The 18,955-nt window shown below is 39.8% G+C and overlaps 1 protein-coding gene across 1 annotated transcript in view; it reads right to left on the bottom strand.

Moving 5' to 3' along the window:
• Window positions 1-18,955, bottom strand: part of LOC111646169 (interleukin-1 receptor accessory protein-like 1) — a 226,714-nt gene that overhangs the window by 137,031 nt on the left and 70,728 nt on the right. The window contains exon 3 of the mRNA XM_023395600.2: window positions 6,522-6,801. Within this exon, the coding sequence (XP_023251368.1) occupies window positions 6,522-6,801 (280 nt within the window). The remainder of the gene's footprint in view (window positions 1-6,521; window positions 6,802-18,955) is intronic.

Genomic DNA, 18,955 nt, shown 5'->3' with positions numbered 1-18,955 from the left:
AGTAGTCCGATGTCCTGTGTGTGTTTATGCGTTTGTTTTCTGTCACTCTACAGTATGTGACACACTCCGCCACTGCAGATGTTTTCGCTCTGCATATGAAAGACCTCCGCGGGGTATAACATCTGAAACAGCTGAGTGCTGATCCCGATTTGACACACTGCGCTGATCATCTGCTCCCCTCCACTCCTATACTGTATGTGGTGTGGGCGCCCCTCATCATATGTCTGTAATGCATGTAGATCTATGTGAGTGTGCAGAATGCAAGAGAGTAAAAGAGACAGGCACACATGCTCAAAATGTTGAGTGTGTGCATGTGTGTGTGTTGATGTTGGCCTGCTTTCACATACAGATTGGAGGCACATTAAGTTCCTGTCAGTAGCAGCTAGTCTCAGGGGAGCAGGGAACTGACATGTCGTGTTTGTGTATGTGTGCGCGAATGTGTATGTGTGTGTACGGGTGCTAGCACATGATGATGCCCTCTGACACCCTTAAGTGCAGCTGAGCAAACACACAGAGATGTGATGAGTGCAGGCACACTGCTGTATGTGTGTGTATGTTAATAGAGACAAGAAGGCCAGAAGTGTAAAGTCATTGGACGCAGTGTAACACATGAAATTATGGCAAAAAGAGCATGTTTATACTCAATGGTTTGCGTGAGAGTGCACCATAGAATGAAAGATGGAAATTATGAAATCAATGAGGAACTGCATTGTAAACTGAAAAATTATCCATCCAAGTAATCTAATGTCATATTTTGTCTTGGTTTTTAAACAAATAATTTCTGCGAGTGCTGCGAGATAGCTCCACTTCACAGAATTCACACATCTTAAAACAACAAACAGGAAGATGACTCAAACAGTGTTAAGAACATGCCTCTTGATTAAGAAAGTACTTGAAACTCGATGATTTGAATTGGTAATAATTGTGTTTATCTGCACGCTGTTACCAACCTTTCCCAGCTGCTTTTCAGACTTGAAACTTTGCTAACTGCAAAACTTATTAAGATGTTTGTGTCTTTACGCAGTGCAGATGGGTCTCTGTCATCATCTGTATTATGCCACATGGTGTCCAAGCTGCTCACAAAGCGTATTTCTATTAGACTTCACAGGGCTTTCTTTCACAAGGGCAATGTACAATGATAAACGTGTCTGTTAATGTCCCATGCCTGTGACATCTGTCTTGTTTTTCACTTGTAACCCTGGCAGTGATAATAATCTGGTTTGAACAACATGGGGCCTTGATCCTCAATCCTCAACAGGCCTCGGTGATGTGATTGAAATATGAATGTTTTTCCACTTGATACGCTCACTGAGCACTTATTATTAGGAACACCATGTAATAATTCTGCTCTATGCTGACATAATGCATCGCATAATTTCTGCAGATTTGAGGCTGTTGAGGTACGGTGAACTCACTGCTACGTTCATTAAATCAGTGTGAGATGACTTTTGCTTTGAGGAGTGGAGCCTGATGTGGTCTTCTGTTATTGACCATCTACCTCAAAGTTGGACGTATTGTACATTCTGAGATGCTTTTCTGCTCACCACAGTTGTGAAGAGTGGTTATGTGAGTTACCGAAGCCTTTCTGTCAGCTCCAACCAGTCTAGTGAGCTGCTGCTCACTGGATGTTTTTTTGTTTTTCGCACCATTCTGATTAAACTCCAGAGATGGTTGTGCAAACAATGAAAACATCAGGAGAGCAGCAGTTTCAGATCAATCATGCCGCAGTCAAAATCACATTTTTCCCCATTCTGAGGTTTGCTGTGAACATTAACTGAAGCTCCTGACCCGTCTCTGCAGGATTTTATGCACTGTATTGCAGCCACATGAATGGCTGATTTGATAAGTGCATGAATAAGCAGGTGCGGAGTTGTTCCCAATAAAGTGCATGGTGAGTATTTATCACGGTATGGAAAATGTATGCCAGATCACACATGTTTAACGCAATGGACTGTGTTTTACTGTTATCTATGCATCTCATTTGAAAAAACTTCACATGTAAACCAGAAACTTAATAATTCTCTTTTTGATTACAGTTCTCTTGGACATTTGGACAACAGAATTCTGCACAGCATTGAGACACCGACCTCTCGTTACATGGCGGCAAACTGGCAGAAGTGGCCAATAATACTGCAGCAGTGTGTGTTCACTGGCTGTGGCAATGCTGATGTGGGTGTCTTATGAATATTCCACCCACACCGTTCATCTTTGACTAATGCAATAACACCTGTGACAGACAACTGGCAGAAATCTCTTCCTCGGTATACGGAGAGCCACGGACAGGACACATGGACTGACAGTCTCTGTATTACTGATGCCATATGAGAACATATCATAAACTATAAGCTGAGTAGCTTCTAAAGAAATAGTGCTATTATAAGACACACACACAATACTATCTTACTGACTGCTGGTACAGTATATTTACTGTATTTATTATGTTTTGATTTCGACAACCTTCAGTATGGGATATAATATATCTATGATGAATTACAACTAACATAAATGGATTAAAGTCACAAGCTATAAAAACAATACTGATAACAGAATCATAAATATGATATATGATATGACAAATATGATTTAGAAACCAAAATGTACATATCATTATAACATTATTCCACTAAAGGGTGATAAACAATAATATTAAACCATTGCCAAGCTTTAATCCTTACTATACCAAACTGATTATCAAAAAAGAAAAGAGACATGGTGAATGATGACAAATACTATCACATAAGCTGGAGTATAGATTATGTCTGATGTGGTCTAAGGACAAGAACTGCTTCAACATTCATGCATAGCATTCTTGGATACAATGGTCTGTACCAATACTTGCTTTGAAATAATAACATGATGGGGGCCCATAGTGACTGGGATTGAATTGTTATAGCTTGCTCAAGTATGAAATGTATCCAGTGAGAGATGATTTATTGTTGTGCTGTGATTCATTTGTTCCACCACTGAGCACTCTAATTCCCTAGGTCTCTTTATGTTTCAAAAAGGTAAAGATCCCCAAGTAAAAACACTGCCAAGAGCCTAATCCAAATATGATATGTTAACATATGCAAGTGCTGATCATCTATAGGACCCACGCTGCTGAGACAAGAGAGAAGAGCAATCCTCTGATTTGGCTGTGGTGCCTGGGAATTGAAATGAGTCACAGCTCAACACACTGCTATGTGGTTGTAAAATTGGATGAATCCATTCCTGCAATGTTAAACATTATCGATGCACAAGCATGAGAAAGCAAATGTTGCTGCAAACGTCATACTGTAGAAGGGCTGTGCGGTACATCGACTTCATCAGATATATCGATATATTTTCAAACGAGATATAGGATGAGACAATACTGTTTATATCGATATTTTTTGATACTGCACCTACATAACCCACTTCTTCAGTAAAGCCTTGGCAGTATTTGCATCTCTCTGCACAACCCTGCCCCCACTCTCCCTCTGCATCTGCACACAAACTGGGGCCCACTCTCTCACAAGTTCTCTTGCCACATGGAGGGAGACACAGTGCCGGTCCATGGTCCAATTATCTGGAGGTGGTTCAGATTTTGTTGAAAACAACTGAAGGAGTATTCTCACAGATAGGCCTATCTTTAAACAATATAGGCTTTATATATTGTCGTGCGGTATATTTTCAAGTTGTTGTTATTTCCATTCTGTGTTTTGTTAAGCATGAGAGGATAAACCTGTGATTGTATTTTAATCAGTCTCTTATTGTTGAAGGAGTATTCTCAGAGAAAGACCTGTTTCTCTTATGATCTAATTTAAGCTATTTTATAAAATTTTTCACAGCTGTATACAGGGAAGGAAAACCCTGTCTTTGTGTTTTATTTTGATCACAGTCTGTTTTAGTTAAAGTGCTTGTTCCATCTCACATGTGGATTTGACTTACAACTGAACCTTTAGCCCACTTCATAGAAAATGAGATATGATTTTTAGCACTATACCGTAACCATTTAAGGTTAACAGCTTCGTGTTTAAACGCAGTAGTTAGAGTGTTATTATATCTATTTTAGAGTGGCTTTCTTTTACCTCCGACACTGAATAACATGGAGACAGGACATCATGTGAAAAATTTAATTCAGCATTTCTACTACATATACATTCAGTTTTAGTTGATATACAATATGAGAAAGGAATCAAAAGTCTGTTTCCCAGAAAACCTTGCTCTGTCAGTCATCTGGACTGAGCCCTGGCCTTATTATTATGGCTCCACTCAACAGAACTCAGCCTATATGCTAATACAGGACTCTAAATCATTCTAATTTGATATTCCCATGTGGTCGATTCTGATGCATTGCTATGCACTTCAGAATGCTGCATTTAACTAAACATGTCTCTCTCTCTCTCTCTCGCACACACGCTCGCACGTATGCACACACGCTCGCACGTATGCACACATGCATGCACACACACACACACACCCTAATCCTCCCAAGCCTTTTATGCAGGCCCTTCCCCCTGTTAAAAGCCGTTGTATAGAGCTGACTAATGAGCCAGTCAAGGGAAAACGCCCTTTACCTACAAGGTTAATAAGTTATTACTATATAATCAAGCATGTGCAACTCTGCACACTGTTCAGCTTATTTCCTCAGCTCAAATGTTGCAAAACTGACAGTAAACACCTTTTGACAAATGAATGCTTTTCCTTTCATTTTTTGTATTGGGTGTTCAGTTAATACAGATGGTGGATTTCACTTTCAGGAAATCCGATGTGATGTTCACACTTTTGGGCTTATGTTTTCAGGGGAGACTGGGATTTTTTTAAGCATTATGTTTTCCGTCCGTCCTTCTTGTGAACGTGATATCTCAGTAAAGCCTTGAGGGAATTTCTTGGTGCAAACATTCCCTTGGACTTGAGGATGAACTGATTAGAATTTGGTGGTCAAAGGTCAAGGTCACTATGACCTCACAAAACAACGTTTTCAGCCATATCTCATAACTTTTTAAAAATAATTTAATCATTTGTCTCTTTACAATCACATCATAGGCTGTGCAGATCTCAACACCCCCAGCTGCAACCGATGCTTTGATTAACACTGAAAATCAGGGGAACCGATTATAGCACCAACTGGTAATTGTAAATAAAGGTCAGTGTTGTAAATATTCCATCTGGGTGGGAAATATTAAGATTTGAACATTAAGCATTAAAAAGTTAGTCAGGACATCCTTGTCCTGACTCTACAATGACCTGCAGAAAGCATCTACAGGTAACAATAGTCCAAAGAAATGTCGGTAGAATGAAATCCTGTGTGATGGAAAAGTGCTCTGCATTCAGAACTACTGTTATTTCTCTACATGATGGGCAAATAAATGTTGCCCCTTAATTTGCTTCTGAATGGTAGAGACTGGCGACAAAGCAACTCTACTCGTCCAAATCAAATCTCATGGCTCTACTTTCTGCGTGATTACACAATAACTCTGAGCTGACTGATTGTCTACCTCCAGAAAATGCTGCCAACGTCACTGAATAGAGAATTGTTGGATTGGTCCTGCCCGGTTCTATTCAAGGCGGCTGCCACAGCAAAGGGGAGAGTGCTAATGGTGTTGAATAGTAATGGCTAAAACCTCTTAGAATTGAGCTTGTGAAACACAGGGAAACCTGTGCTGAATGCAACTGCTTAAGAGCATATTATTCACCAGATTTTTTTTACCAGTGTAAAACATGTCCTAAATCACTTGTTTTTGGGTTGAAATGTGAATGTTTCTGTGGATTTCTCTGAATTCTAACAAGATTACAATCCTATTCAGGAATGTGTTTCAAAGTTCACCTTGTGCAGTGAAAAAAGAAAGTGTTATGGGCAGCGGCTTTGCCTTTTCTTTCTGACTGGTCACAGACAACCTCCATGTTAATGAAAACTTCTGCCAATATGAACTAGGAAATTTCACGACATTGTAGAACTCATGAATCAAGCAATCGTCTACCTCCACCATCAGGCAGGTGGAAAAGGAAAATAGCACAAGTACTTTTCTCTTTTTATCTTAGAAGCCTTTTCCCTCTCCTCAGTCTTCCTGTACTGAATTACTGTCCATTCTCTTTCATATCATTCGCTCTTTCACATTTTCAGAAAGAAGGACTTGTGAGGCCGAAGAGATATGGATTTACCAATTGCACCTAATAGCTTACTGTCCCCCAGAGGAGAATAAAGAAATAATTTAGCATGTAAAGCCAAGCAAAGGGGACTCATAATGTTAGATGATGCTCTGTGGACTAAGGACCAGTGTTCTTTTGGCCTGAGATGAGAGACTTCATTAGGAATCAACGGGGGAGGACTTTAACACAGCTTTACTTGTGCCCACGGGGTTCCAGAAAATGTTATTTACCCCCGCTATCGCACTGACACACTGCTGGCAAAATAAGTCCAAAATTGTGGAATAGCCTCTCATGAATGCTTGCTCCAGTTAAGGGCAAAAACAATAAAACCAACTATTTATATTTGATAGCAAAGAAGAAAGCCATATGTGTCCAGGTAATGATGGCTTACAAAAATGAGAAGAACTCACCTTAATACACAGGAATAGTACCCCACATCGTCCAACTCTGCTGGTCGAAACCATATGGCATCCTCCTCCTTGCTCATCCTTGTGCCGTCAAAACTGATGGGTTCCTCAAAGTCCCCGTGTCCTGCACTTTTGTACCACATAAGGCTGAGTCCTGCGCTCTGCGCATGGGTGTAGTTGGCTCGAATATATCCATAAAATAAAGCGCACTTAATCCGTACAGGTTCCCCCAGAAGCACCTTGTATTTCAGGTAGTCCACTGACCAATCCGTGCAGCCTTCCACTGGAACAAAAAGACAGAGAAAAGGGGAATTAAGCAGAGGTTCCTTGAGAAGAGTTGGAGTATTTTTGAATCATCATCAGTCTGTCTGTTCATATGCTTTGCCAGTAGTCCTTATATTGTAATCAAGCAAGATGCTACAACGTCAGCTCTCTGTGTTTCACAAGACTGTGACTAGCTAAGTGTGCATATATGAATTCAAAGCAAATTTAAAAAGGCCAGAGAACAAGCAGGTATCCTTGTAATGTGTTAATATGTTGGTCAAGTGTTTCATTACCACAATATCCCATTGAATATCAAATCAATTGTTGCATCCAATCATTTTGCCCCTGTCTTCTCCTACAAATGTAACTGTATTTATATTTGACCCGTGTGCCGCCATGTATGAATTGATTCTGCTGGCACTAAACCATGTGAAAGCCACTATCAATAGCCACTGAAATGGCAGTGATAGCACTCATCTACATTTGACCTGAGAAAATTAGAAGCTGTTGTTCGTCTGCATTCATTTTTCTAAAGCTATCAGACTATCCTTTGTCTCAAATGCTGTTCTTAGACAGAAAAATGCAGCTTGTCTTATATTGTGCTGCTGCACAAACCAAGGCTAAGCAACAGGGGTCTTCCTGTTAAGTCATGCAATAAAGCAGACTACCTGTCAGTCAAAAAAGTTACAAAGACTGAATAATAACTTTTTCATTTACAGCAGGTAAAGGCATGATTTAGATTATGTTGCATCAGAGGGGTGTATATAAGATTCATTTGAAACACCTAATATTAAATTGACACTTAATCCTAAACAAGTTCCTGCACACCAGGGAAAACTCACACACACAATACCAACTCCTGAGTTTCTGATTGAGAGTTTCACACATAGGGAGTTGTAGAAAAGGACAGAAGTATTGCCTCTGTACTGCCTGTGTATCAAGTAAGCAACACCTTTGGATGGTTTTAATTAAGGGTTCACCCAGAATTGGGAAGAAAGTAAGTTCCAGGTGAGATTCGGTTTGTATCAAGAAGCAAGATTAGTGGTTAGCAAATTAGCTTTGGGCTTGACTCTGGTTTTCTGGTATCACAAACTCTTTTCTACTTGAGTGAGTTAAATAACCATGGTAACATATGCTGCATATTCAGAGGAACAGATCAAGGCTTGAAGGCATGAAAAATGAAGTCATTCCTAGATAATTCCAACATGGGCGAAGGTTTATAATAAAGTATCAAGAGAGATTACACTGCAGTTACAGTTGACCATACCAACAGCCTAATCAATGGTGATCATAGCTGCATATTAACTGTGCTCAATTTGTGCCAGTCTTGACAGCATTTGTCAGTGATTTTTCAAAGAATATAACTTAGGTTAACATTAGGTCAACATTAGTCTAAGAATGTGATCAAAGAAAATTCAGCAGCTACAATTTTTTTCTTTTTAATATAATTGACTTTCTTTTCAGAGACCATTCAATCCTTTAGATATCATTATTAACACTGAATATTCTTCATATATTTGCTGCATATTTTAGAAGTGAGTTGAATCCTACTGACCTTGCAGATGCTTTTGCATTTTTCTATATAAAGATAAACTTTTATCCAACCCTTCTGTGCTCTTTTGGGACACAAACAAACTCCTTGTCTTTATACTCAAGAAATAAACTGGGTTCATACTGAATCAAAAACAACTGTCTGACTGCTTCACCTTCGCTTTTCCATTTTTTCCTTCCTGTTCCTGAGATCTTCTTTTCCCTCACTTCACCTCGCTGCATCGCTCTTCCTTTAAAAACAGCTGGCGAGCACATCTGCCGCAGACTCAACAGGCTTCGCTAATTGAGCCTCTATAAATGTTTTATTTACCAAAGAAGCAACTCGACCACCAATCAGTGAGGTGTGGTGTGTGCGGCACTCGTTACGGGTAACCGAGGGAGTGGTGGTTGAGGGGGAATTGATTTAACAATGATGATTTGTGTTATTGAATTGTATTGTGTGCTACTGTAAGTGTCATGCTGAGAGTGGAAGCAACAACATTGGTGGGTACTTTGCGTACTAGAGAAGAAATTAAAAAATGGAAACAGATACTCAGAATACTCTAAATCACTTCAACAGTGAAAACTGAGGACCACATAATGTCATATTGAAATATTTTCAAGGTAGCTGCAGTGGGGTTTCATAGCAAAAGATCCATCAGTTACCAAAAACTGCAAGATTTTGGTGTCAATCCATCAGAGTAAAAGAGCAAAGTTCAATAGTCAAGATTTGTGGGGAGAAATCCATCACTGAAGAGGCAATAAGATCATTTTCTCCACTAAAAGAAGCCCAATATACTGGAATGTAATGCAATGGAGTAAAAAAAGTATGTCGAGTAAAGTCCATCCACTTTTTTCCCCAGGTAGAAAAAATCCAGCTTCCCATTGTTGGTTTTACTCGTGTTTCACTTTCAGAATGTCTGAAAATAGTGAGAATGTCCATCACAATTTCCCAGAATTCAGTCTTCCAGTTGCTTGTTTCGAGGCTAGATTGCCAAACAAACAAAATGGGCCCTGTGGCCCCAGGAGTCCAGGGACCCTGTAAGAGCAAGTCTGACTATGTTAACTGGGTTTTGCAAATTGTATTTATTTGGGAACATGCTATAAACTCAAGTACAGTTTCTTGACATGTTAATGGCTTTTAGGGAGACCTCAGATTCATTTGATGTTGAGGCTCTTTCTTGCAGATTTAGGGTGTGAAAATGCAATTTGCTTCTGTATTGGATGTTACTAAATTCATTTGTGTTTCATCAAATTACAAAACTGCAAATAGGTATAATAATATTATACTATATAAAAACTGCGCACAAATCACAGTTAGCTAGAAGAGCAGTGGGTTTATGAGGGCCTAATCGAGCATTTTTGCAGTTTAGCATCTATGTTTGTTTTGTCCAACCAAAAGCAGAAAAGTTTCACATTTGAGAGAAAAATCAATTAATGAGTATTTGAGGGTGAATTTTTCCTTTAAATTCCTTTAAATTAGTCTGGTAATTTCAGGATCAGCCAGGTTTGACAGCTCATTTTACCTACAGCTCGCAGCAGTGCTAAATCTGCAGCACCTTTCCTAATCTAACTTGATCCTAAATCAGTAACAATAAATCGCTATCTTCATTTGATGAGACTGGGAACATTGCATTCAGATGCAGCGCTTTGACACAACCCTCTAAACCTCTTTTTGATTTCCTCAATTATGTGGGTCTGCCCTGCAGCGATGCAATGAAATTTTTTTGTAAATGTACAAAGAGTGAATAACTAGAAACAAAATTAAGCAAATAAAAATGCAGGAGGGCTGTGCGTGCTCTGCAAGCTACCCAGCAGCACAATCCTTTCATTGTGATTAAGTCTAACTGTTGCTATGGCAACGAAGGGTCTACCCTCGCTTATCAAGAACTTGCTAATTAGTTTGTGGACGATAATAACTTGAAGGCTTAAGGTAAGACAACCACAGCCAAGATGGTTTCACTTCTAATCATGTGTCCTAATTGAGAGTCTGAAGTGTTTTACTCTCACAACTAAAAAAAAGCAGGAGGGTGTAAAAGGTCATACAAGCAGGCAGCAGCTCGAACACAGAACATGATTAGTTTGGCAAAAATGTGTGCATTGAGTAACTGCTTATCCGTCTGATATGTGTCTCCGGCGTACATACACACAAAACACACATACACAGTACCTTAATGTATGTATGTATGTATGGCCTGTGCTGTGACTTGCTCAGTAGCATTTGCTGCACACACGCAGTTACCTGTGGTGATATTATTGAACAGTGATGGACAGTAACAGTCAGTAAGTAAATTAAATTATTGTTCTGAGTAACTTAACACCCTGTCTCAGCTGTACATATAACACAAGACGAAGAGTCTACAGCCACACTAGCGGCTCTGTGAGGCTGTTCTACTACACAGCAGAGCTAGACTTTTGTTCTGGTAAATCACAGGAGGAAATATTGTTCAATACTGTGCTGACGTCTGCTATTATTGTCTGAAAGCTATAGTCACATTGCAGATAATTGTGTCATGGTCATTTTATACTATGTCATGCATTATTATAGATTAAACTACTCAACAATAAAGTTGTTACAATTACCACAATCTCCAACAACTAACATACCAAAATACTGCTTATAAATGAATGCATTAGCTTTTATAATCCCACAGTATGATGTTTAATACTGTAAGAAAGTGGTCTTCCCACTTTTACTTATGATACCTGCTATTAAATGCAATACTTTAACTTGTATGGAAAATGTCTCATTGTAGTATAGGTGGTTTTACATAAATGCAGGCATCCGACCACTTAGGATAAATAAGATGAATCTTCTATTCCAATATGTCCCACTACCTGACTGCTAAAACAGTCATGGTACCCCTAACATATTCCGCTGACCCAGACAGAAAAGAAAAAGACAAATTTAGTCAGAAGTGCTTTCAGTTTGGCTGCACAGACTCTGGATTTGGTACCAGAAAAAACACAGTAAATGCTTCACTCCCAAACATCAGACAGCCTGGCTCTGTCATTGCCTTTCCCATCAGCACTGCAAATAAATGCTCAGTCCACTCATTTTTAAGAGCTGAACATTTTCCCTCTTACTGAAGAAAAATAATGTCTCACAGAATGGAGAAGAGGAGTGTATTTTAGTGTTATTTTGATATCGTTCCAGTACCAGAAATTTGCAGATTATATCATGTGAAATGGTGAAAAAGTGCGTCTGCATCAGTAAAACATAAAATAACGTGCACATAAATGTTGAATGTTACCATCTTTGGAATTAATAATTAAATTACATACATATTAGTATGCATCTGATAAAAGGACAAATGAGATAAAAAGTGAAACGGCTGATTACTACTGAAAACATATGCAACACAAACAGTGGGTCTTTTCAACAGAAAAATTAAAAAATGCTTCTTAAACCACCCTAAGGCATACAATTACTGCAAAAAGGTTTTGAAAATATCCCGTTTAACTAAGAAAAATAAAAGCATCCAAAAATTTGAAATTAATTTCCCTTAAAAGGTTGAACTCCAGCCCAACTGTTTCAAAGGGCTTGTTGTATTTATCTCTCATACTGCCATGAGGAACTTGCCAGTGCAAGTATCCGTTATCTTCCACCTATCCTCAAATTGCCAGTTTCTTCAGACTTCTGACAGAGGGTTATCATTCATTTCAGTAAGCGAGGGTGGGGATTCAGCATAATCTGTTGGCAGGAAACAAACATGGTACAAAGCCTAATTGAACTCGATTAACATTTCCCTGCTCACTAGATTTCCATTCTGCTGGATCACAATTGGTGAGGGAATTGGCCAATCTGCTGAGTGATAATAACAACTCCAGCAGCTCTTCAGCAACTGGGACCATCAAGCATGAGCAGCATTTCACTACATGTGACCAATAAATAAAAAGGGGTAATTCCTCAGTCGCTGTCTGGGGTCCCAGCAATTCTGTTTGTCAGCTAGAAAAATAGTAACTGGTAACTGTCAGCTGTCAGCTGTTATGTTTCACCAAATGATCGCAGAACAAATGTTTGCACGTCACTGTGCATGGAAGTCAGGATGTAATAGAACCAACATTCACTGACAATGGGGTCCTCTAGCCATATCCTGATTTAACCACGCCATTAAACAAAGACAGGTCCATTTGTCAGGCCTACTTTGTTTTTATGTTTGTCATGTTTGTCTCAGTCATACAAGTGTGTAAAAGACAGAGGGCCTCATTCACAAAAGGTTGTTATCCTCAGGTTTTATGCTTATAACCAAGTCTAACCAAGGATGTGAATTATATAAGAAAAAAACACTTTCCTGATGCCAAAGGTAATTCGCTGCTAAGATGCATTTTTCATAGCATCACCCAAGGTTTGAATGCAAATATAGACTGTAGTATACATTAAAGTCAAGGCTTCAACAAGGAAGACTTTAACAAAGAAGGTCTTTTGAGTTTTGAAGCTAATTATACTTTCAAAAGATAAATATATACAATTATTAAAAGTATTTCCTCTCACTGTTTTAATTTGACCCTCACACTTAAAAGTATCACAATGCAAATCAGCCTTGAGGCATTTTCCACCACAGAATCAGTTTTTCTGAATTCAATATGCATTATAATGTGTATAGTTCTATAGAAACTGCTTTGCTTATTTTAGTGGAGCTTCTTCATATTGGTATGTATGGGGCAGGGTATTCTAAAATATATTTCAAAAATAAACTGTTGAAACCATACAACACAGATGCAACCAAGATGCTAGTAAACTTGCATGAAAAAACAACTATGATGCATTTCTGGTTTAAAGGGCACCACAATAAAGCTGAATAAATGTTATGTCATCGTGTTCCTGCTACATTTAACTGTCACATGAGATTGAGCATGTGCTCCTTCTGGATAGGAGGTGATCAGCTCATAAATTGGGTTACAGGTCTGCTGAGGGGTAATCGTATGCAGATTGAGTCAGGTCACCACGGAGACTCCCACAAAGTGTCTGTTCTCTCATAAGCACTCAAGGAGATGGTTCACTACCATTTTTCTCCATAAAAGCCCCAGTGTAATTCAATCAGAAAGGCGTGCATACATTAGGCCTAGGCTGATTGGATAAACACACAAGCATTTGTACACACACACACACACACACACACACAAACACACACACACACACACATACACACACACACGCACGATCTATGAGGTGATGCGACATCAACCTTTACTTGCCCTCAAGAAGTGTAGTGTCTTAGCTGGCCTGGCTCCAGGGTCCCTAAAGGAACTTATCAACTTCACAGCCACTTTTGCCAGGGGAGGGAGGCAGAGGGGGAAGAAAGATGTCTCGAAATCTTGACCTGCCATTTTCCACCTTGTGAAAACGCTGTCGCAGCAGAGTGGGTCTCAATTAAGAGGAAAATAGCTCTGATGTGTGGGAAAGGTAACCTCTCAGCTGCCGGCATGCAGGGGGAGATTACCTACATGATTGAAGTACCTCCAGCAGGTTGAAAAAGAGAATGAGTCATCAGCCAATAAGGAAATCAGCCACATCACTTTGCATGTGAGAAAAATGTTCGCACACACAGTACACACATACACACACAAACACGACTTTAGGATGTCAGGAACAATAAGCAGGACTCCAGCCTTGTGTTTGAACAGAAAATAATAATTTTCCAAAATTGTAGCATCGAAAATTAATGGCCGTATACTGCTGGTGTAATGGCACTGCAACAGGAAGGAACTGCAAATGCTAAAATAAAATGACCACAGTTATGGGCCATATGGCGGCATAAAGGAGAATCTACAACCACCTGGGTGTAAAAAGTGATCTATAAATACACAGCGAGGCAGAGCAGAGGGGCTGAAATGTTAATAGTCCAACATTTTATGAAATATGCTTATTAAGTGTGGAGCTGGAATGAAGATGTAATTAGCCTTACTCGAAGTTAGCATAAAGGCAGGAGGCAAGGGCAAACAGATAGCCTGGCTCTATCCAAAGTGTAAAAATATGCCTGCCAACACCTCAAAAGCTCATTAATCAACTAACCTAAAACAGAACCCAAAATGCTATGCCATGCTACAGCCGGAGACACTGCACAGAAGCACTGTGCAGATGGATTAACTATTGGTCAGAATGAAATTGCTCTAATATTCAAATCCCCAAAAATCACAAATAATAAATAACCAGATATAATGTTTTTTGATTCTGTTTGTGTTCATAATAAACAAAAAAGATGCAACATTTAGTTTTTAAGTGTAATGAGGAATTATTGGCAACAGTAGTAGTAGCTAAATAAAATGGTTTAGCTAGCAAGTGTTTGTTTACACCCTGTATGAGCGTCTGACTGCTAGACCAGTTTTAGCAAAGTTGCCAAGATCAAAGCAACTACATGATATCACAACTGACAGAACTGATGGCCCAAGATAAAAGAATAAAATCGGTGGTTATAAAGATCATATAGATAGTTTTCCTTGGTATTGATCTTCTCATTTCACCATCGGAAAGTAAGCAAATAATTATATTTCCCAAAATGTCAAACTAATAACCTAAATTCAGAGAAAAAAAAACCTGGCATTAGGATAATTTTGCCTTGTTTTCAGAAACAACCAAAATCTTAAGATTGAATGCAGATGAACTGAATCAGCTTATTTCATGATTGCAGTGACATTTACCTCCAATCCTCCTCCCTGTTCCTCACAGGCAGATAAAACAGCTCTATCTCTCCCTGTCTCGCCTGCACTTTACTCTCATGACACTTCATCTTCATTTGTTGTTTGTCTCTCTCTCTCTTCTAACTCCCTCTTTCTTGACAGCCACTGGGCTGTCATTTATATGCAAATACTCATATGTGAAAAAAAGAAAAAGAAACAGTTTTTCTTCCTATCACAAAATAAACATTGCCCGCAATCTGGCTGGCTTCCCCCTTCTGTATCAGATTCAGCCCCTTTGATTGGACAAGGCCTCCAGAGAGAGCAGCGCCTGCTGTCTCCAATCACAGGTTAAATGCTGACGGGGACAGGGAACACAGAGAGGTAGCTGATAGGAAAGGGACGGGGACAGGGCTGACTTTGCCAGGGTGGACCCTTGCAGGGAAGAGAATAAGGAAATCGGTGCAGGGGAAAATAATAATAAAACACACACACACGCACACGCACACGCGCACACACACACACACACACACACACACACACACACACACACACACACACACACAGAAGTACAGGTAGGTAAGAATACTTTGGCAGAAATTATTCAGGTAGAGCAGAAGCTGTTCCTTTTTACTGTCACCTTTATAAAGGCAGCACATGTCTACATCCATTCACCAACAACAGATACCGATCATCAAATATTGTCTGATCTTGTCTTCAAATGTGTGCAAACCATATTTACATTTTTGTAAAATAAGCGAATCTGCAGTCCTCCCAAAGACATGCTAAAGGGACGGTTCTCCAGTTGCATGCAGCAATGCGAGTCATAGCTGCCGAAGGCAAATATGTTCACTGAGCAAGTTTGTTTTTAAATTTCAAATCGAAGTCAATGACACTTGACACTTTGACTTGTTTGCAAATGTATTTCAGACCCAAATTTATGCATATAGGATGATACGTGGCCCCTCTTGAGCTGTTTCTGCGCAACACTTAAGTCAAGACATCTCTCAGTCAACATGTGCCAAGTTCTTTGATCTCTTTGTCTTTATTCATATTTCTAAGGGCAACACTCTTGTGTTTGTTTAACTATGGTGGCAATCACTGCTCAAGAAGAAATCTTCTGTTAATTTAAAAAGTCAAATGTAAGGGGCTATTTACTGGGGAGGACCTTGAGCTTTCATTAGATGCTTATTGGCGTAATCTGTTATGTAAACTGGCAACAGAGTAAAAACTGTAAATATTACTTCAAATAGCAAAAACTGTAGCCTGCAAATGTTGCGTAAATTCTCTTGCAATCAGTGCAATATGAGGATGCAGTACAGTGAGTAAATGTCTAACCTGCATGTGAAGTAGAACTGCATTCAACTGCAGCAGCACATTGCTTTTCAAAGCAGTATGTAAATCAGTCTGTTTGACTCTAAATAGGTGATTAGGCCTGTTTTCCCTTTTATGCTCAAGAGCGCTCATTGAATTTGTGAAGAAAAACCCATCATTGTCCAACACTCATCTACGTCCAAGTCTGACGATGTGTTATCATCTCATTGGATCATATCAGAGTGAGAATCTAATGACTTCTGCTTTGACTTTAAAGGGGTGATTATGTCTTCCAAACAGCATTTTGATTCTCCTGGGCAATCAAACTATGAAAATTGACTTGTATCCATATGTTTGCTCCCACTTCGTGCCTATTACAGGGGAAAATTTGACAAGGAGCAGATGTAAAAGTGATCCTGTTATGGCTGGGGTGTCTCCTCCAGAGAGAGTAGTATATAATCAGAAAATCATCCTTCTGTTCCCCACGGTGCCAGTAATCCTCTCATCTAACAAAAAGCCTTGGGAGGCGTCGAGACACAAAACATAAACAATACCGACTCCTGAAAAAATAGCCGAGTGCTGCATTGCAGACATGACTGTGCACATAGGACAACAGTGTGGATAAGACATTTTTCCACACACTCTCACCCACCCACACAGGTACAAAATACACGCAGAGAACACACACGCGGAGAACAGGCCACACAATCCGTGCTGCCTCCGCTGGCAGCCCTGTCAGCCTGTTATTCTATGCTGTATCATGGTGGTGTGGGCGCACTAAGCCGGTGACTCAGACTGGGTCCACTACAGACACCGACACACCATTTGGGTGTTGTGCTCTGATGCCCCCACGAAATGAGCGTTGGTGAAAATAGAGCGTGCCCAGATGGATAGAGTGCCTTGTCACATCAGCCTCTGCGCCAGCCGTCTGTGAAATGATAAGATGGCAAGAATATGTAACAAAGCAAGCAGCAGGCACCGTCCTGATGGGCGCTGGTGTCAGCTCTCATACGTTAACTCTGACCTTATTTTTTGTCCCTCATTTTTTCCCACACTGTTAACTACAAGAGCATCAACTCTTTCTTTTTTTTGCCATTGTACTCCCTCTCTCTCCTCCTGTGTCTCTCTGTTTTACCCTTCCTCTATCTCCAACCTATTCAGTTCTTGTACAGAGGAGTGGGAGGGTGAAGGGAAGGATGTGCCACAAGTTCAAAGACAGAGGAAGAAAATTATGATGGAGAAATGATTCAAGCTGCAGATCAGCAAGGACAGTAAGGTCCCCAAAAGCCACACAAGTAAGGGCGTCCGTGCTGTAAATCACTTGAGGCAATCGGCAATAATTCAGCAGACGTGAACAGTGACTCAGTTTTTTGATAGATATGTCTTGAAGGTCGAAGAATCAAGAATATTGAAAAGAATGCAGAGGTAGGGCAGGGGAGCTGCACAACAAACTATCTTTGCCAAGCAATTTGCACACACAAAAAAACACACAAACACAACCACATACTTACATTAAACGTGCACAAGAATGCACACACATACACTCACACAGGCAGCCAGGGATCCAGGGAAACCTAGTGGCCTGGAACAAGAGCAGAGCCAGAGCTTCCCATTAGAGGACATTACTGTCAAACACTGGAACGAAAACTACCTGCTGTACACTGATTACCAACCTACCTCCCGCTACAATTCAATTACAAACTAGATAATATGATGCACTGCACTCATTCTCTGTGACAGTGTTCAGCCAGTGACATGGGGAAGTGCAGACAGCTGGCAGAGATGCTTCCTGAAAATGCATGTGGCTTGTTTCTTTCATATTTCTGCACCGGAATTAGTATTTTTGAGCTCAGTTTTGCATCCATTTCTTTGATTGAACGTTTAAGGTAACAGCATGGTCTCACAGCCCAAGAGGGTGCATAGCAATATTTCCACCATAAGGATGCTACAGGTTAGGAAGAGGGTTGGTAGTTGAGTATTAATCTTTTAACTTTGTTGTTATTCCCTTGAATAGTTGAAATAGGGTCAAGTCTTACATTATTCATCAGATGAGAGCATCATAAAATGGATTGAAGCCGCATTTAAAAACTAAATAGCCAGGGTTGACTTCATTCATCATCACATCGCAGCATTTCAACTACAAAGCTTCTGATATTGCCCAATAAATCCAACACAGATTAAGTACGAGGGCATTTGAATGACAAAATATTAGTTTTCTGTGAAAAAAGGATAAAGAGAAAAGAAAAATACAAAATGTCAACCATTGATAAATAATTTCAACTGTTGAAAGTTTTAATGAATGCTTTCATATTCTACTAACTTTTTAGTTTTGACTGACTTTATTTAGTGCAGCTGCACTAAAAGCAAATCAAGCTCTCTCCCCCAAATGGCAATTTTAACAAATATATAACCTTAATTGATTAGTTAAGGTGGACACAGTTAGCAGTGTTGTTCATATTAACTCTTATTGGGTACCCTTGTGATGCGGGATACTGTAAAAGCACTCCATGGTGAGGGATCATGTCTTTGTCACAGCAGCATCGGCTGTTCAGGGGTGCCTGAATGGAGGTGGGAAAAATCTGGGGAAGACATTTTATGCCCAGAAAAAAAGAAGCTGTTGGTGCAGTGTCCTGTGAAGAAGAAGAACTTTGCTTTCCACAGGCCAAAACTAGGAGTTATTAGTGACAAAAGTAAGTGGTCAGAGAAAAATG

Source organism: Seriola lalandi, unplaced genomic scaffold (assembly GCF_002814215.2).
Source record: "Seriola lalandi dorsalis isolate HSWRI2012SDOR001 ecotype SW California unplaced genomic scaffold, Sedor1 jcf7180002054966, whole genome shotgun sequence".
In the NCBI taxonomy this organism is placed as follows: Eukaryota; Metazoa; Chordata; class Actinopteri; order Carangiformes; family Carangidae; genus Seriola; species Seriola lalandi.
This window is presented reverse-complemented; position numbering and strand designations above follow the sequence as displayed.